General features: G+C 40.3%; 1 protein-coding gene across 1 annotated transcript in view; it reads left to right on the top strand.

The window, feature by feature from the left end:
- The first annotated feature begins 217 nt into the window (after positions 1 to 217).
- The window catches only part of TNPO3 (transportin 3), a 72,426-nt gene continuing 58,481 nt past the window's right edge, over positions 218 to 14,162 (top strand). The window contains exon 1 of the mRNA XM_066262275.1: positions 218 to 1,045. Coding sequence (XP_066118372.1) covers positions 926 to 1,045 — 120 coding nt within the window. The 5' untranslated portion in view covers positions 218 to 925. The remainder of the gene's footprint in view (positions 1,046 to 14,162) is intronic.

Genomic DNA, 14,162 nt, shown 5'->3' with positions numbered 1-14,162 from the left:
GAATGACCTTAAAGATGCATGCAAATACTCTGGAATTCAGTGTCCTGAGCAATAGAAACAAATACCCTTTGAGGTGTAAAAGCTTAGTGGAAAAGAGAGGGATGAACGGGGATTCTAGGCATTATTTCAATGTACCACATATTTCAGGTTTCTACAACAGTTATTTGATTACGTGTCTGTCTCCTTCACTAGAGTCAGCATAGAAGACCTGTCTTAAGTCATTGGATTTCTGTACAGTAGGCACGCCCAGGATGGTTGAAATGACGTCTTTTGGCCACCAGGGTCAGAAAGGATTCTCTAAAGAGAGATGGACAAGTCGGAAGGCAGAAGAAACATCTCAGATCCATTACCAAGAAGAGAGCGGCTCAGGTATGGAAAACAAGGATCTAGTCGGTCCTTGGATCCAGTCGGAAGCAAGGAACGAGAGAACCACCTGCTAACACTTCTTTCCGGCTCCTGGCCCTGCAGGGCCACTTCCGGAAGAGGGCGGGGAGACTCGAGGAGGAGCGCCGGGAAGGAGGCTGTTTGCACTGCACCAGGCGGAAGTGTGCTAAAGGTATCCGTGCTGCCGCTTCCGGTCCGGATTAACGCGGTTTACATACAGTGCGTGGTTAGTGTGGTGCTAAGACAGACTTCTGAGGGTCGGTCAGCGGGTGAGGAGGCGAGCACCGGCGTCTGGTTTCAGAAGTCTGGAGTCTAGTGGAAGGATCGAAAAAAAGGCCAGGAACCTGAATACGACCTAACCTCTGTTTCCGAGGGGGGCAACTTGCACGGGGAACCCCTCTGCCCTGGTAACGGCCAAAGAGGAGATGGTGCCAGTCGGGGAGCGGCCGTGGCCGACACAGTAAGGAAGCGTGAAGGAGGAGCACCGGAGGAGCCTCGGAGAGGAGCCAGAGCCGTCTCTGTTGCCACCACCGCCACTACCATGGAAGGGGCAAAGCCAACTCTGCAGCTCGTGTACCAGGCAGTGCAGGCGCTTTACCACGACCCAGATCCGAGCGGAAAGGAGCGCGCCTCGTTTTGGCTTGGGGAGCTGCAGCGTTCGGTGAGGGGTCCAGAGAGGCCGTTCTGTCCCGCGGGGCACGGGCCGGGTGGGAACTAGGCACGAGCCGGAGCCCGAACCCGGCGGTTGGCCTCGTGAGGTCCTCCTTGGGGAGGAGCTGTTCCCGCGGGGTGGGGCTGCGAAGCTACAGCTAGCTACGCGGCTTTTTGGAAACTAGTCGCATCTGGCCGGTCGCGATCTGTCCCTTTCCCCACCCCGTAGAATTTGATTTGCAAGTCCTACACAGGACTGTGGCATCCGTACAGTCCTCTTGAAGTTTTACCCTTGCTTCTTACGCCTTGCTTTTCTGTTCTGTCTTCCTTCAACCAAATCAAGCCCCTCTTATTCTCTTTCTTCCACTTGAGGATGTTTTATCAGTCAACCCCTCTGTGCCAAAGTGTTGCGTCTGGCAGTTCCTTCCCAGTCGTAGCCTTTCACCTCACACTTTTCTTGCCCATGTTTCTCTAGTTTGAGTTTACTATTCTGGAAACTTCTCAGGTTTCTAAGATTCTTGTACACGTATATTTTGCCTGTGTTTTGAAGTGTAACGTAACGTAAAGATAAGAAACGTCAGTTCTGAGTTCAGAAAATACTTTGCAGTTCTCACTTGGCTGTATGTTGGTTCTCTCACCTTGTCTTTTCGGTCTTCATAAGATACGGATGTCATAGCTGCCTTGATTATTCCGTGCAACTGTGTGAGCATCCAGTGAAGGGTTTAATTGCAACCTTTTATACCTATTGTATTTCTGCATTCTTTGATTCACCTGTCTTATGTTTCCTTATCTAATTTTCATATTTATCTTTGATGTGTGTTATTTTTGTGTGTGTATATTTGATCATGCTGCCTTTACCATTCTTATGTTTGCACTTTATTTTTTAAAAATTGCCCCCTCATCTTTTATTTCTTTTCTTAAAACTAATAGCTGGTACTTAAAGTTGCTTGTTCTTTTAAAACAGCCCCTAAGCTGCACATCCATAATAATTTAAGATTTATGACTTTTAATATTACACTTAAAAAGAAGCATGGGAACAAAGTCCTGAATAACCTCGTGGGAAGATAAAGGAATAGGATGCACTGTAGGCTACCCAAGAAAATCATTCATATATGGACTTACCTAGTCTTGTGTTAGTTTTTGTGATCTGGGAGTGACAAGTCCCCGATCTTCATATGGTTTTCAAAGTAAATAGGAGAAATGCTACACCATACCAAAAGTCAGCTCTTCCCTACTAAATTTGCTTATTGTTATATGTACTTCAAATCAGTATTTGAGTTCTTACCATATACCAGCAACTGTTCTAAGCGTTGGTATATGGAAATGAACTAGACAGAAGATCTCGGCTTGCCACACTGGATGCTTGTAATGATTAAATGAGTTCATATCTACAAAGAACTCGTGAAAGTTCTTGGAACCTAGAGCTCAAAATATGTTAGTAATTGCTATTTAAATGGTATTCACTTTTCTCTAATTACTTCACACTATTCTCTGTTACAACCTTACATCGTTATCATCTTCATTTTCATCACTTCTTCACACAGGGTCCCAACAGGAACAGTTGGCACACTTAAAATAGGATAAAAAAAATGTGATACCTAAAGAGATAGTGTTTGTCACCTGTAGCCAAATTGTGAACATCTGTAGACTGGGAAAGATGTGAGAGAGAGTGGTTATTCAAATTATCAAGAACAGTATGGAGTTGACTGCCTAAGAGGAGTGGTAGTTTTCGGTTGAAGGGACACAGCCAGCATGAGGTGACTTTGCAGGGAGGAAGCTGGAGAAATAAATGTCTTGACCTTACTCCTAACCTCCCCCCTGGGATTCCCTTTTGGATAAACCCAACCAGAAGCTATTCCATACAGGTCTACATACTAGGGCAGAGAACATGGTAAAAAGTGAATTTGGGAAATACCCAGCATGGCCACACATCACTGTTTTAGGCAGCTTCAGCATCTGGATTGACAGTTCAGCTAACACTTTGGCCTCGTAATTTCTTTACGTCTTTTTCTCAGCCATCTGGTCACACAAGTCACACCCTGGGTCTTGTCATTAAAAAGTCACCAGCTTCCAAAATCACTAACTCAGATGTTCTGCCCTGATCGCAATCCACTTTTTCTTCCGTTTAATTGACTCAGGAATTTCAAGTAACCTCATATAATAGTTTTTATTTTATTTAATTAATTAATTTTTTTATTCAGTGAGAGGAGAGAGGCAGAGAGACAGACTCCCACATGTGCCCCAACCAGGATCCACCTGGCAAGTCCACTAGGAGGGGTAATGCTCTGCTCATCTGAGGCATTGCTCTTTTGCTCAGCAACCGAGCTCTTAGCAGCTGAGATGGAGGCCATGGAGCCATCTTCAGTGCCCGGGGCCAACTTGCTCCAATTGAGCAATGGCTGCAGGAGGGAAGAGAGAGAGAGAGGGTGAGGGAGTGAGAGAGAGAAGTGAAAGGGGGAGGGGTGGGCGCCTTTTCTGTGTGCCCTGACAGGGACTTGAACCTGGGACATCAACACTCCAGCCAGCACTCTTCCAGTGAGCCAACCTGTCAGGGCCAATAGTTTTTATTTTGAAATCTTACATAATTTTAATTTTTTATCAAAATTAAAAGTTTCTTTAAACTTAAAAATTCAAAACTAAACTTTAAAATTTTTTTTAAAAGTTGTAAAATTGAGCCTGACCACGCAGTGGCGCAGTGGATAGAGCATTGGACTGGGATGCGGAGGACCCAGTTTCAAGACCCCGAGGTAGCTAGCTTGAACACGGGCTCATCTGGTTTGAGCAGAGCTCACCAGCTGGGACCCAAGGTCACTGGCTCGAGCAAGGGGTTACTTGGTCTCTGCTGCAGCCCCACAGTCAAGGCACATTTGAGAAAGCAATCAATGAACAACTAAGGTGACACAATGAAAAAGTGATGATTGATGCTCTCATCTTTCTTCATTCCTGTCTGTCTGTCCCTATCTATCCCTTTCTCTGACTCTCTCTCTTTCTCTGTAAAAAAAAAAAAAAAAAAAGTTGTAAAATTGAAATTGTACTAAAAAACTGTGTAGGATATAAAAAGAGGAGTTATGCATAGACTTCCTCCATGAAAGAAGGATTTAGGCTCCCACCACTTCCTCTCATTCAATCTAACATAATTATATCACTTTTTTTTTTTTTTTTTTTACAAAGACAGAGAGAGAGAGTCAGAGAGATAGATAGGGACAGACAGACAGGAACAGAGAGAGATGAGAAGCATCAATCATCAGTTTTTCGTTGCGACACCATAGTTGTTCATTGATTGCTTTCTCATATGTGCCTTGACCGTGGGCCTTCAGCAGACCGAGTAACCTCTTGCTCGAGCCAGTGACCTTGGGCTCAAGCTGGTGAGCTTTGTTCAAACCAGATGAGCCTGCGCTCAAGCTGGTGACCTCGAGGTCTCTAACCTGGGTCCTCTGCATCCCAGTCCAACGCTCTATCCACTTTGCCACTGCCTGGTCAGGCCACATTTTTTTTTTATTAAATCAGTATACATCATAAACCATGTAGCATATATACTGTGGTAATATTTCCCATTTTTTGCAACGTTTTTTCTCACGGTAAACATTACCTTTTTTCTTTCACATTTCCTTCTTTTTCTAGTTATCTGTAGAATTCACCCCAAACTTTGTCAGTAAGTTTAAATACCATGTTAGTATATTCAAACTAGTAACTGTTTTCTGTTTTGGTGGAAGAAAACTTTCCCCAAGAGCCTTAAATCCTCTTGCTCAAATCTGGCTTGGTTATTCTCCTGGTTGTTGCATAATTATTGTCCTGGGGTCTCTATTTAACACTAACCTAGGGAATTTCCTTTACTTCTTATGTTGGATGCTCTGAATTCTGGATTCCATAGTCTTTTCAAAGATTACTCCCTCAATTGATGGGCAGTTGAGAGGGGAGTCTTCACCCTGTCTCTCTCATCATTGTCTTTCTCTTGGACTACTTTTACCCTGAGAGAAGTCCTCTGGTCTTCTGCTTGGAGAGTATAAACAATGCTGCCAGTGGCAGGTAGGAAAATGAGCCAAGGGATGGATCTCACCACTAGGTGTGTGGGCTTAAATTTAATCTTCCATTTTCAGTATGATAGTCCTGTCCTTGACGTGAGTCTACAGTGCAAGAGTCTGGAGTCCCACTACTTCAGTCTTCCCAATGTAAACCTTGAGTCATCTGAGGTGGTAGGAGAATAGTAGCCTGGCTGCTCAGTCAGGAAGAAAATCTAGGAATCTTAACTGCTTATACAGATTTTGAACCCACTCTTGTTTTCTGTTCCATCTGTATGTACATCTGCTGTAATCTGTATTCTGTTTTCTGAGCCTGAGATTTTGCAAATGGGTCAGTTTGCTCCTTGGTGGCATTCTCATCCCATTCTCCCTTCCTACCCTTAGGCTTATTTCCGTTTTCTCAGACGTGCTAAGACTGTTAACACTCCTCCATTAGTTTTCTGCTTTCCACAGTTGTGTTCATATTAGTAATGTTTATATTCTCTTTATTCTTGGGAGTTTCTGCCACCCCCTTAACCCACCTTAAAAAAGAAAAATCTCTCCTGACCAGGCGGTGGCGCAGTGGATAGAGGGTCGGACTGGGATGTGGAGGACCCAGGTTCGGGACCCTGAAGTCGCCTGCTTGAGCACGGGCTCATCTGGTCGCTGGCTCAAGCAAGGAGTTACTCGGTCTGCTGAAGGCCCATGGTCAAGGCACATATGATAAAGCAATTAATGAACAACTTAAGGTGTCGCAATGAAAAACTGATGATTGATGCTTCTCATCTCTCTCCGTTCCTGTCTGTCTTTCCCTATCTATCCCTCTCTCTGACTCTCTCTTTAAAAAAAAAAAAAAAGAGAGAGAGAAAAAAGAGAAAAATCTCGGCCCTGGCTGATTGGCTCAGTGATAGGGCGTCAGCCCAGTGTGTAGATGTCCTGGGTTCAATTTCTGGTCAGGGCACACAGGAGAAGCAACCATCTGCTTCTTCCCCCTCCCTTTTCTCTGTATATCTCTTTCCCTCTCCCATAGCCATGGCTCTATTGGTTCGAGTGCATTGACACTGGGCCCTGAGAATGGCTCCATGGAGCCTCTTCCTTAGGTGCTAAAACGAGCTCCATTGTAAGCATGGCCCTAGAGCAGTGGTCCCCAAACTTTTTACACAGGGGGCCAATTCACTGTCCCTCAGACTGTTGGGACATATAAAAAAAACTATGAACAAATCCCTATGCACACTGCACATATCTTATTTTAAAGTAAAAAAAACGGGAACAAATACAATATTTAAAATAAAGAACAAGTAAATTTAAATCAACAAAGTGACCAGTGTTTTAATGGGAACTATGGGCCTGCTTTTGGCTAATGAGATGGTCAATGTCCGGTTCCGTATTTGTTACTGCTAGCCGTAACAAGTGATATGACACGCTTCCAGAGCCATGTTGCATGCGTCCTGTGTCTCTGGAAGTAGTACTGTACGTGAGCAATGCCGTGCTTTGTAGCGCCGCCACATACAGTACTCCAGGAGCACAGGATGCGGATGCCTGACCAGTGAAAGAGGTGCCCCTTCCGGAAGTGCAGCGGAGCCAGATAAATGGCCTCAGTGGGCCACAGTGTGGGGACTCCTGCCCTAGAGCATTGGCCCCAGATGGGGGTTGCCCGGTGGATTTTGGTCTGGGTGTGTGTGGGAGTCTGTCTCTCGATCTCCCTCTCACTTGGAAAAGAAGAAGAAAAAAAAAGAAAAAAGCAATCAAGGTGCCTGAGACACAGGTTCTTAAAAATGCAGAGTGGGCAAAAGTAGGTTACAGTGGTTTGTATGGAAAAAGGCATACTTATTATACTAAAATAAACTGTTTTGCAAACTGACAACTGTAAACATACTTTTGCCCAAACCATTGGTTGAATGAAGAGCAACTTGTAGGCACCTCCAGAAGGACAGTTGAATAACTCAAATTTGTCTTTATCTATGATTTCATTTATTTATATTGCTATTCTATTTTATTTCTGGGTAATTGAAAATAAACAATATTATTTAGCCTCCTGTTTTGATGTTTTCAGTCTTTTTTTTAAAACAAACTTTGTGAGTTTCTGTTGCACTCCTTTTATAGTTTGAAGTACTTGGGTACATAAAGGGAGAGGAATTTTTTTGACTCAATAATACTTTTTTGAAGTAGTCATTGGCATTTTAACCAAAAGTCTGTTTTAGTGTAATAACAAGAATAGTGTTTTAGCCCTGGCTGAACATTTTGTGTGGTTAGAGCACCCTCCAGAAGCATAGAGGTTGCCAGTTAGATCCCTGGTCAGGGTACATACAGAAACAGCTCAGTGTTCCTTTCCCCCTCTTACTCCCCCTTCCTCTGTCATTGCAATCAATAAATAACAATTTTTAAAAATAGTGTTTAAGTTGAAATTGGTAAAGAACAGACTATGTGTGGCTTATCTCAAAACCACTTTGAAGAATATACATTTTAAAAAATTATGTATTATCCTTTTTCCCCACCACCATGCATTTTACTAATCTTAGGGTCATTTAATATAGTTCTAGTGAACTGGTGATAATAGTTTTGATAGAAGATGTAATTTGGATATGGGTTAGTCCAGTGGTTGGCAAACTCATTAGTCAACAGAACCAAATATCAACAGTATAGCGATTGAAATTTCTTTTGAGAGCCAAATTTTTTAAACTTAAACTATATAGGTAGGTACAATGTTATTAACTTAATTAGGGTACTCCTAAGCTGGCCTTTGTGTCTGCAATCGGGCCAAAGAGCCGCATATGGCTTGTGAGCCGTGGTTGCCGACCACTGGTTAGTCCATGCTGCAAATTAGCGTCTTTTCTCTTTCACTAATATTTATATAAAACAGCCATTTTCTTTACTTTTTTTTCGGAGGGAGGAGGCAGGGAGAGAGAGACAGGAACATCAAGTTGTTCCTGTATGTGCCCTGACCGGGAATCAAACCAGCAATCTGTACCCTGGGATGATGTATCAGCCGCCCGCGCGCGAGCGTGCGTGTGTGTGTGTGTGTGTGTGTGTGTGTGTGTGTGTGTGTGTTTGTTTTAGATAGAAAGGGGAGGGGGAGGAAGGGAAGCATTCATTCATTAAAACAGCCATTTCTAAAGAATCTATATTCATTATTCTGAACTTATTTTCCACTAAAATTCTTGGAAACTACCTACAGCCATTATTTTGAGACAGATCTTAAAGGAAGCCTATCTAACAGTGGACTATTTTGGATGCCTAGTAGTTTTCTTTGTCCATCCGAATAACAAAAGGTAGTAGACAATATAGGAAGCCATGGAAGGAAAGACTGTCTTTTTATGGGCTAGTTATGCTGCTTATTTGTTCTACATTTGTAATTTAGATTATAAGGAGAAGACTAGGAGACTGCTCTTAAAGAGATAAATCTCTGGGTTAGAAGTAATCTCAGAAGTTTTATGGTTCATTCTGGAAACCAAAAAGGAATGATTAAAAACATAAAAAGCATAAATCAAGTGAAAGATGCTTTGATGGACTAAGTTGGCGTCACGTTTGCTTAATCATATCCTTGGGAACTTCTAAATATCGGGAAGGTCATGGGTCATGGAGTATCAGTTTCAAACTTCTTTCCTAGTTATTTTCCTCTTTGGAATTTCTTGATTCTTTAGCTGAGTTCTAAAACATAGAGTCTTTGATTTTTCTCTAGCAATTGCAATCATAATTTGATTTATTTGAAGATCTAGGCTTTATTAATGCTTACGCCCTCATCCTTTGGTCAAGTGACCCTTCAAACATAACATGCTTTTGAAAGGAAAGGCGCGGGAGGGAAAGAGGGAGAGGGGGAGGGGGAGGGGGAGGGGCACAAAGAAAACTAGATAGACGGTGATGGAGGACAATCTGACTTTGGGTGATGGGTATGCAACATAATTGAATGACAAGATAACCTGGACGTGTTTTCCTTGAACATATGTATCCTGATTTATTGATGTCACCCTATTAACATTAATAAAAATTTATTAAAAAAAAAAAGAAAGGAAAGCCTAGAAAATAGAAAATGTTTCTAAACATCTATGGATCAGTTAGTTCATTGAACACAGGAATACATTTGACCCTTGAACAGCATGGATGTTGGGGTTTAGTTGAAAATCTTTGTATAACTTGATTCCCCCAAAACAACTAAGCCTTACCAATAGCAAAAATAATTGATTAATGCATTTTGTTATATTTCTCATATACTGTATTCTTGCAATAAAGTTGGAAAAGAAAATATGCTAAGAAAATCATAAGGAAGAGAAAATACATTTATAGTATTGAAAAAAATCTGTGTGTAAGTGAATCTTCAGTTCAAACCCATGTTATTCAAGTGTCAGCGGTACTGTATGCTTTGCATTGCTGGAAAGTAGGAGTATGTAAGTAAATGATAACCAAAGAACTTTTCCCAAAGAGTTTACCAATCTGGCTATGTCCTCTAGTCTGGTAGCTTTAGCAACATGGCTATTGTGGCTATTTAAATTTATTTATTAACTTTAGAGAGAGAGAGGAAGGGAGAGAGAGAGGGAAACGTTGATTTGTTCCACTTATTTATAATGCTTGGTTGCTTCCATCTTTTGATTTTTTTGAACAGTGCTGCTATGAACATGGGTTCATAAAAATATGTTAGAGTCCCTGCTTTAATTTCTTTTGAGGATATATCCAGAAGGGGAATTGCTGGATCATATTGTAATTTTATGGGTATTTTTGTGTTTCGTTTTTTTTTTAGGAACTGCTATGCTGTTTTCCAGATTTTATAGAATTTTAAGTTCTTGAACTTAAAAACACATTTCATTCATAGAAGTTGAGATTGCTCAGATTATCTCTCCTATATTTCCCTAGTTTGTACCCTGGTACTGAGATATTACCAATCCTTTACTGTGTACAGGTGAAGCCCCAGAGAGAAGCTTTATTTCTTGATTAGAAGTTCACAGTTCTACTAAAGGGGATACTGTTGTAATGTTTGGTATGCAGAACTTTTTAGAAGTACTGACTTAATTTTCTCTTTCAGGTAGAGTTCCCAAAATAAAAATATTGTGAACCATGTATTTTATTTTTTTAACACAAAGCATTTCAGGTTTATTTAAAAACTGTAATTTATACAAGACTTTTTCTTTAAACTCCATTAGAAAGTTTCTAATGTCTATAAGAAATTTTCTAATGGAGTTTACGTTATGTTTTCTACTTATTTTTTTTCAAGCCTGTAGCACAGTTCTTTTCAGTTTTTCTATGTTTATTGTTTGCTTGTTTTTGGTCTCAGCCATAAAGTAATACTACTAAATAGCACCAAAGCAGAGTATATGTACCTGAAACTAGACTTGAAAATAGGCATGTTTATATGTAAGCATTCAGAGTTTCCTAATACTTCAGTGCATTTGTTACTATACTTTAGGCTAGACATCTCACATTTCTATAAGACTGAAAGACTTGAATCTTCAGCACAGTGTTAACATATGTTGAATAGGCCTTAATAATCTCACTCCTCTGGTTTATATGAGTTCTTATAAAACTTCCTCACATATGCAGTAATAGAGACCAATGATTAAAAGAAATACAATTTCGCCTGACCAGGCGGTGGCGCAGTGGATAGAGTGTTGGACTAGGATGCTCAAGGACCCAGGTTTGAAACCCTGAGGTCGCCAGCTTGAGCGTGGGCTCATCTGGTTTGAGCAAAAGCTCACCAGCTTGGACCCAAGGTCAGTGGCTCGAGCAAGGGGTCACTCGGTCTGCTGAGGGCCCATGGTCAAGGCACGTATGAGAAAGCAATCAATGAACAACTAAGGTGTTGCAACCAAAAACTGATGATTGATGCTTCTCATCTCTCTCCGTTCCTGTCTGTCTGTCCCTATTTATCCTTCTCTCTGACTCTCTCTCTGTCTCTGTTTAAAAAAAAAGGAAAGAAATACAATTTCTATATTTTTGGCTTTCAGGAAGCCCTCATACTGGCTACTCATTTGCTTTAAAGCTTGGCATTTTCTGCTTTTAAAGCAGGGCTGTGTAGTAGTATAATTATAAGGCCCATAATGAAGCTACTACTTAGAAGTACATGCTTTAATCACTCCCAGCCCATGTTGATTTATGGAACCATTTTTATTTATCTCTTTTCAGGGTCATTTTTTAGGTTAATATTTACATATAAAGATAACTAAATTTGGGTTCTTATTCTTTACACTTGTCATGAAAAATTTTGGCCTGATTTTTCAGTACCAGATTATGTGTGACTGACAGATACAGATTTGAGCCAAAATTGATTCGACAGGTTATTGTGACATAGGATTGTTTGAAAACACCTGTCCCAGAAATGCTGGGATTTCATCGGAAACTGAGGAGACCACCGTGTGCAGTGCTGTCATTTGGTCTTGATTCCTCAGAACAATGTATATGGGAATTACGGTCTTCAAAGTTGACTTGAAGTGTTTCTCCTGGAATTTCAATAGTTTATAGTGTTTTAAAGAATTGTTTTTAGCCAGGAATCTCTTCCTTATTTTTATTTTATTTTTATTTCTTTTTAAAGATTTTATTTATTGATTTTACGGGAGGGGGGTAGACGAGAAGTAGTTGCTTCACTCTAGCTGTTCATTGGTTGCTGTTGTATGTGCCTTGACCCAGCAAGCCCAGGGTTTCAAACCAGACCTCAGCTCTCCAGGTCAGTGCTCTATCCACTGCTCACCACAGGCCAGGCTCTCTTCCCTCTTATAAGGAAAATGATATCTCCATTTTAATTTTTCAATTATGGAGATGACTGAAGATGTAAATTGGCTAAACTTGTCTCTATGGTTCTTAGAGCTTGCTAGGGGGTTGTTAGGATTTTTTTTTTTTTTTTTTTTTGAGAGGAAAAGAGAGGAGGGGGAGAGAGAGGGAGGGAGAGAGGGAAACATCAGCTCTGTTTCACTTAGTTGTGCACCCATTGATTGCTTATTTGCCCTGACCTTGGTTGGAGCCCTTGGGTTTGAGCGGGTGACTCCAGGGGTCAAATCAATGACCTTGGCACTTCTGGATGATGTTTTATCCACCTAGTCACACCAGGATCTTTACGATTATTTTTGTCACGCTTTGCTTTTGGAGGTGGGAGTTGTTAACTCATCACTGCTGTGGTAAAGGTATTAGCTAAGTTTCATTTCATCATGGTTTTTGCATTTCAGGCCATCTTGCAAAACCGGTTATTTTGGAAAATGTAATTTTTAGGTAGTGATGGTTATCTTTTGTACCCCATAACTTATATTTTTAAAATATTTCTTTAAGCTATTTTCTCTCCCTGCTGTCTTAAGAAAACCATGAGACAGTAACTTGTGACAGATTTAGCAATTTATAAAATTCTCATAAAAGATTAGATATAAAAACCTAAATTAGATACAAAAACCTAAATTGAAGTCAGTCAGTTGACTGACTTCAAAAAAATCACTTTCTCTATTTCAGGTAAATTAAAATTGTTTTTTCTTAACCTATATCATAAAAATGATTTTTTTCTTGATTTGGTAAATTTTGATTTTCTAGGTCTATATTAAATACATTATTACAGGGCATATGTCTAAAACATGTTGTTTTACTTTTTTTTATGGGAGTTCTTTTCACTCTGTGCTCTAACCTAGTTTCCTCTCCCCCATTATACTATACATCTTTGAAAACATTTAATAAATATAATTTACTAAATGAAATGCTTTAAAAAATACAGCAAACTGGCACTTTTATGTTTCTTTTCAAATCCTTTTGAAATATTTGTATTTTTTCAACCTCATTTTCTGTTCACCAGAGCTCTTCTGTCCCCAGTGAAGTATTTTAAGTAATTCTCTTAATTTGAGGAGTTTTTTGGTAGGATTAACTAGCAGCCTTAATCTGCTTCTAATTCTTGGCAGCTAATGAATCATTAGGGGGCTCCTATGGGTGTGTGCTTGCATTGTTGAGGGTCTGCTCAATGATTTCAGTTGATTCGGCAGTTTTAGAACTGTTGGTGTAGAAGTGAGACTTGGAGCAACAGTGCACCATTAAAGGAAAAAAGGGGCTATTACTTTTAGGATCTGCTGTGAAGTATAATAAAAGACTTAGAATATGTTAGTGAAAAGGTTGCTGGGCCATAGCCTGCTTCATATTCATCACATAGTCATGGAAATATCTTTTGAAAATATTGATATAAAGGCCTGTTCTGCTACTGCTTTGTGAAATGGGAGATTGGAATTAGATGCTTAAATGGAAAATGTTCTCTTGTTGCAGCCTCTTTGAAATGTGCTCTTAGTGGGAGCTGCAGCTTCCTCCTGCTGACTCTGAGCCCCAGGCTTCGGTTGAGATGGTCCTTTCAGAAATGTGGAGCTTAGTCCAAGCCTGGATTTCAGTGGGTAGCACCTGGCATCTATGGCTAGAAAGTCCTATGAAGTGTAAGTGCTTTATTCTTTCCTTGTAAAGAAACCCTTTTCCTTCTCTTCCTTCTTTCTGCAGCTCAGTAGAGGGAAGAACAGTGAGCACTGGACTATAGTGCCTGGGGTATCAGGATTTGGTTACATTTTCTTTATGATTCAGTGACCAAAACAGAATTACTTGTTTTGGGATGCCAACAATTCTTAAACCCTCCTGGAATTTAAAGTAATAAATTATGAACCCTTAATATATGGTACTAGCAGCAGCATCCTGGATAATATTTCATTGACAGTTTCCTTACTAATAGCTTGTGATATTCAAGTTCTCCAGGTTTCTTTAGAGGTCACTCTTTTGTTTTTATTCCAAAAGACAAATATTTGAAAAGAGAGGCACATTTGACTGGTGGCAAGGCAGCGTCAAGACAAATAGGGATGCTTGAAATGAGAAGACAGCTCTTCTCACTTTGGTTTACGTACTCTACATTTGCACAAGAGGCAAGTGGGAGTTTTTTTTAAAACCAGTTCCTCATAGAATTAATTGTCTTAGGAAATTCAATCTATATTTAACTTATTAAAATATATAAAAACTGGATACTAGTATAATGAGCATTAGAAAATGCAATTTTTATATTTGACTTAGTTGCCTTGGGCTAAGATCTGTTTTCTTTTTCCTTTTTCAGAAATACTGGTTATATTTTAAAGTAAGCTCTTTCCAGAAAAGACTCATTTTTCAGGTGATTTTAAGGTTCCCTTCACTGAATGTTTCTGAAATTTGTAA

Source organism: Saccopteryx bilineata, chromosome 2 (genome assembly GCF_036850765.1).
Source record: "Saccopteryx bilineata isolate mSacBil1 chromosome 2, mSacBil1_pri_phased_curated, whole genome shotgun sequence".
In the NCBI taxonomy this organism is placed as follows: domain Eukaryota; kingdom Metazoa; phylum Chordata; class Mammalia; order Chiroptera; family Emballonuridae; genus Saccopteryx; species Saccopteryx bilineata.
The sequence above is the reverse complement of the archived record's forward strand: the minus strand, read 5'-3'. Positions and strand labels throughout refer to the sequence as shown.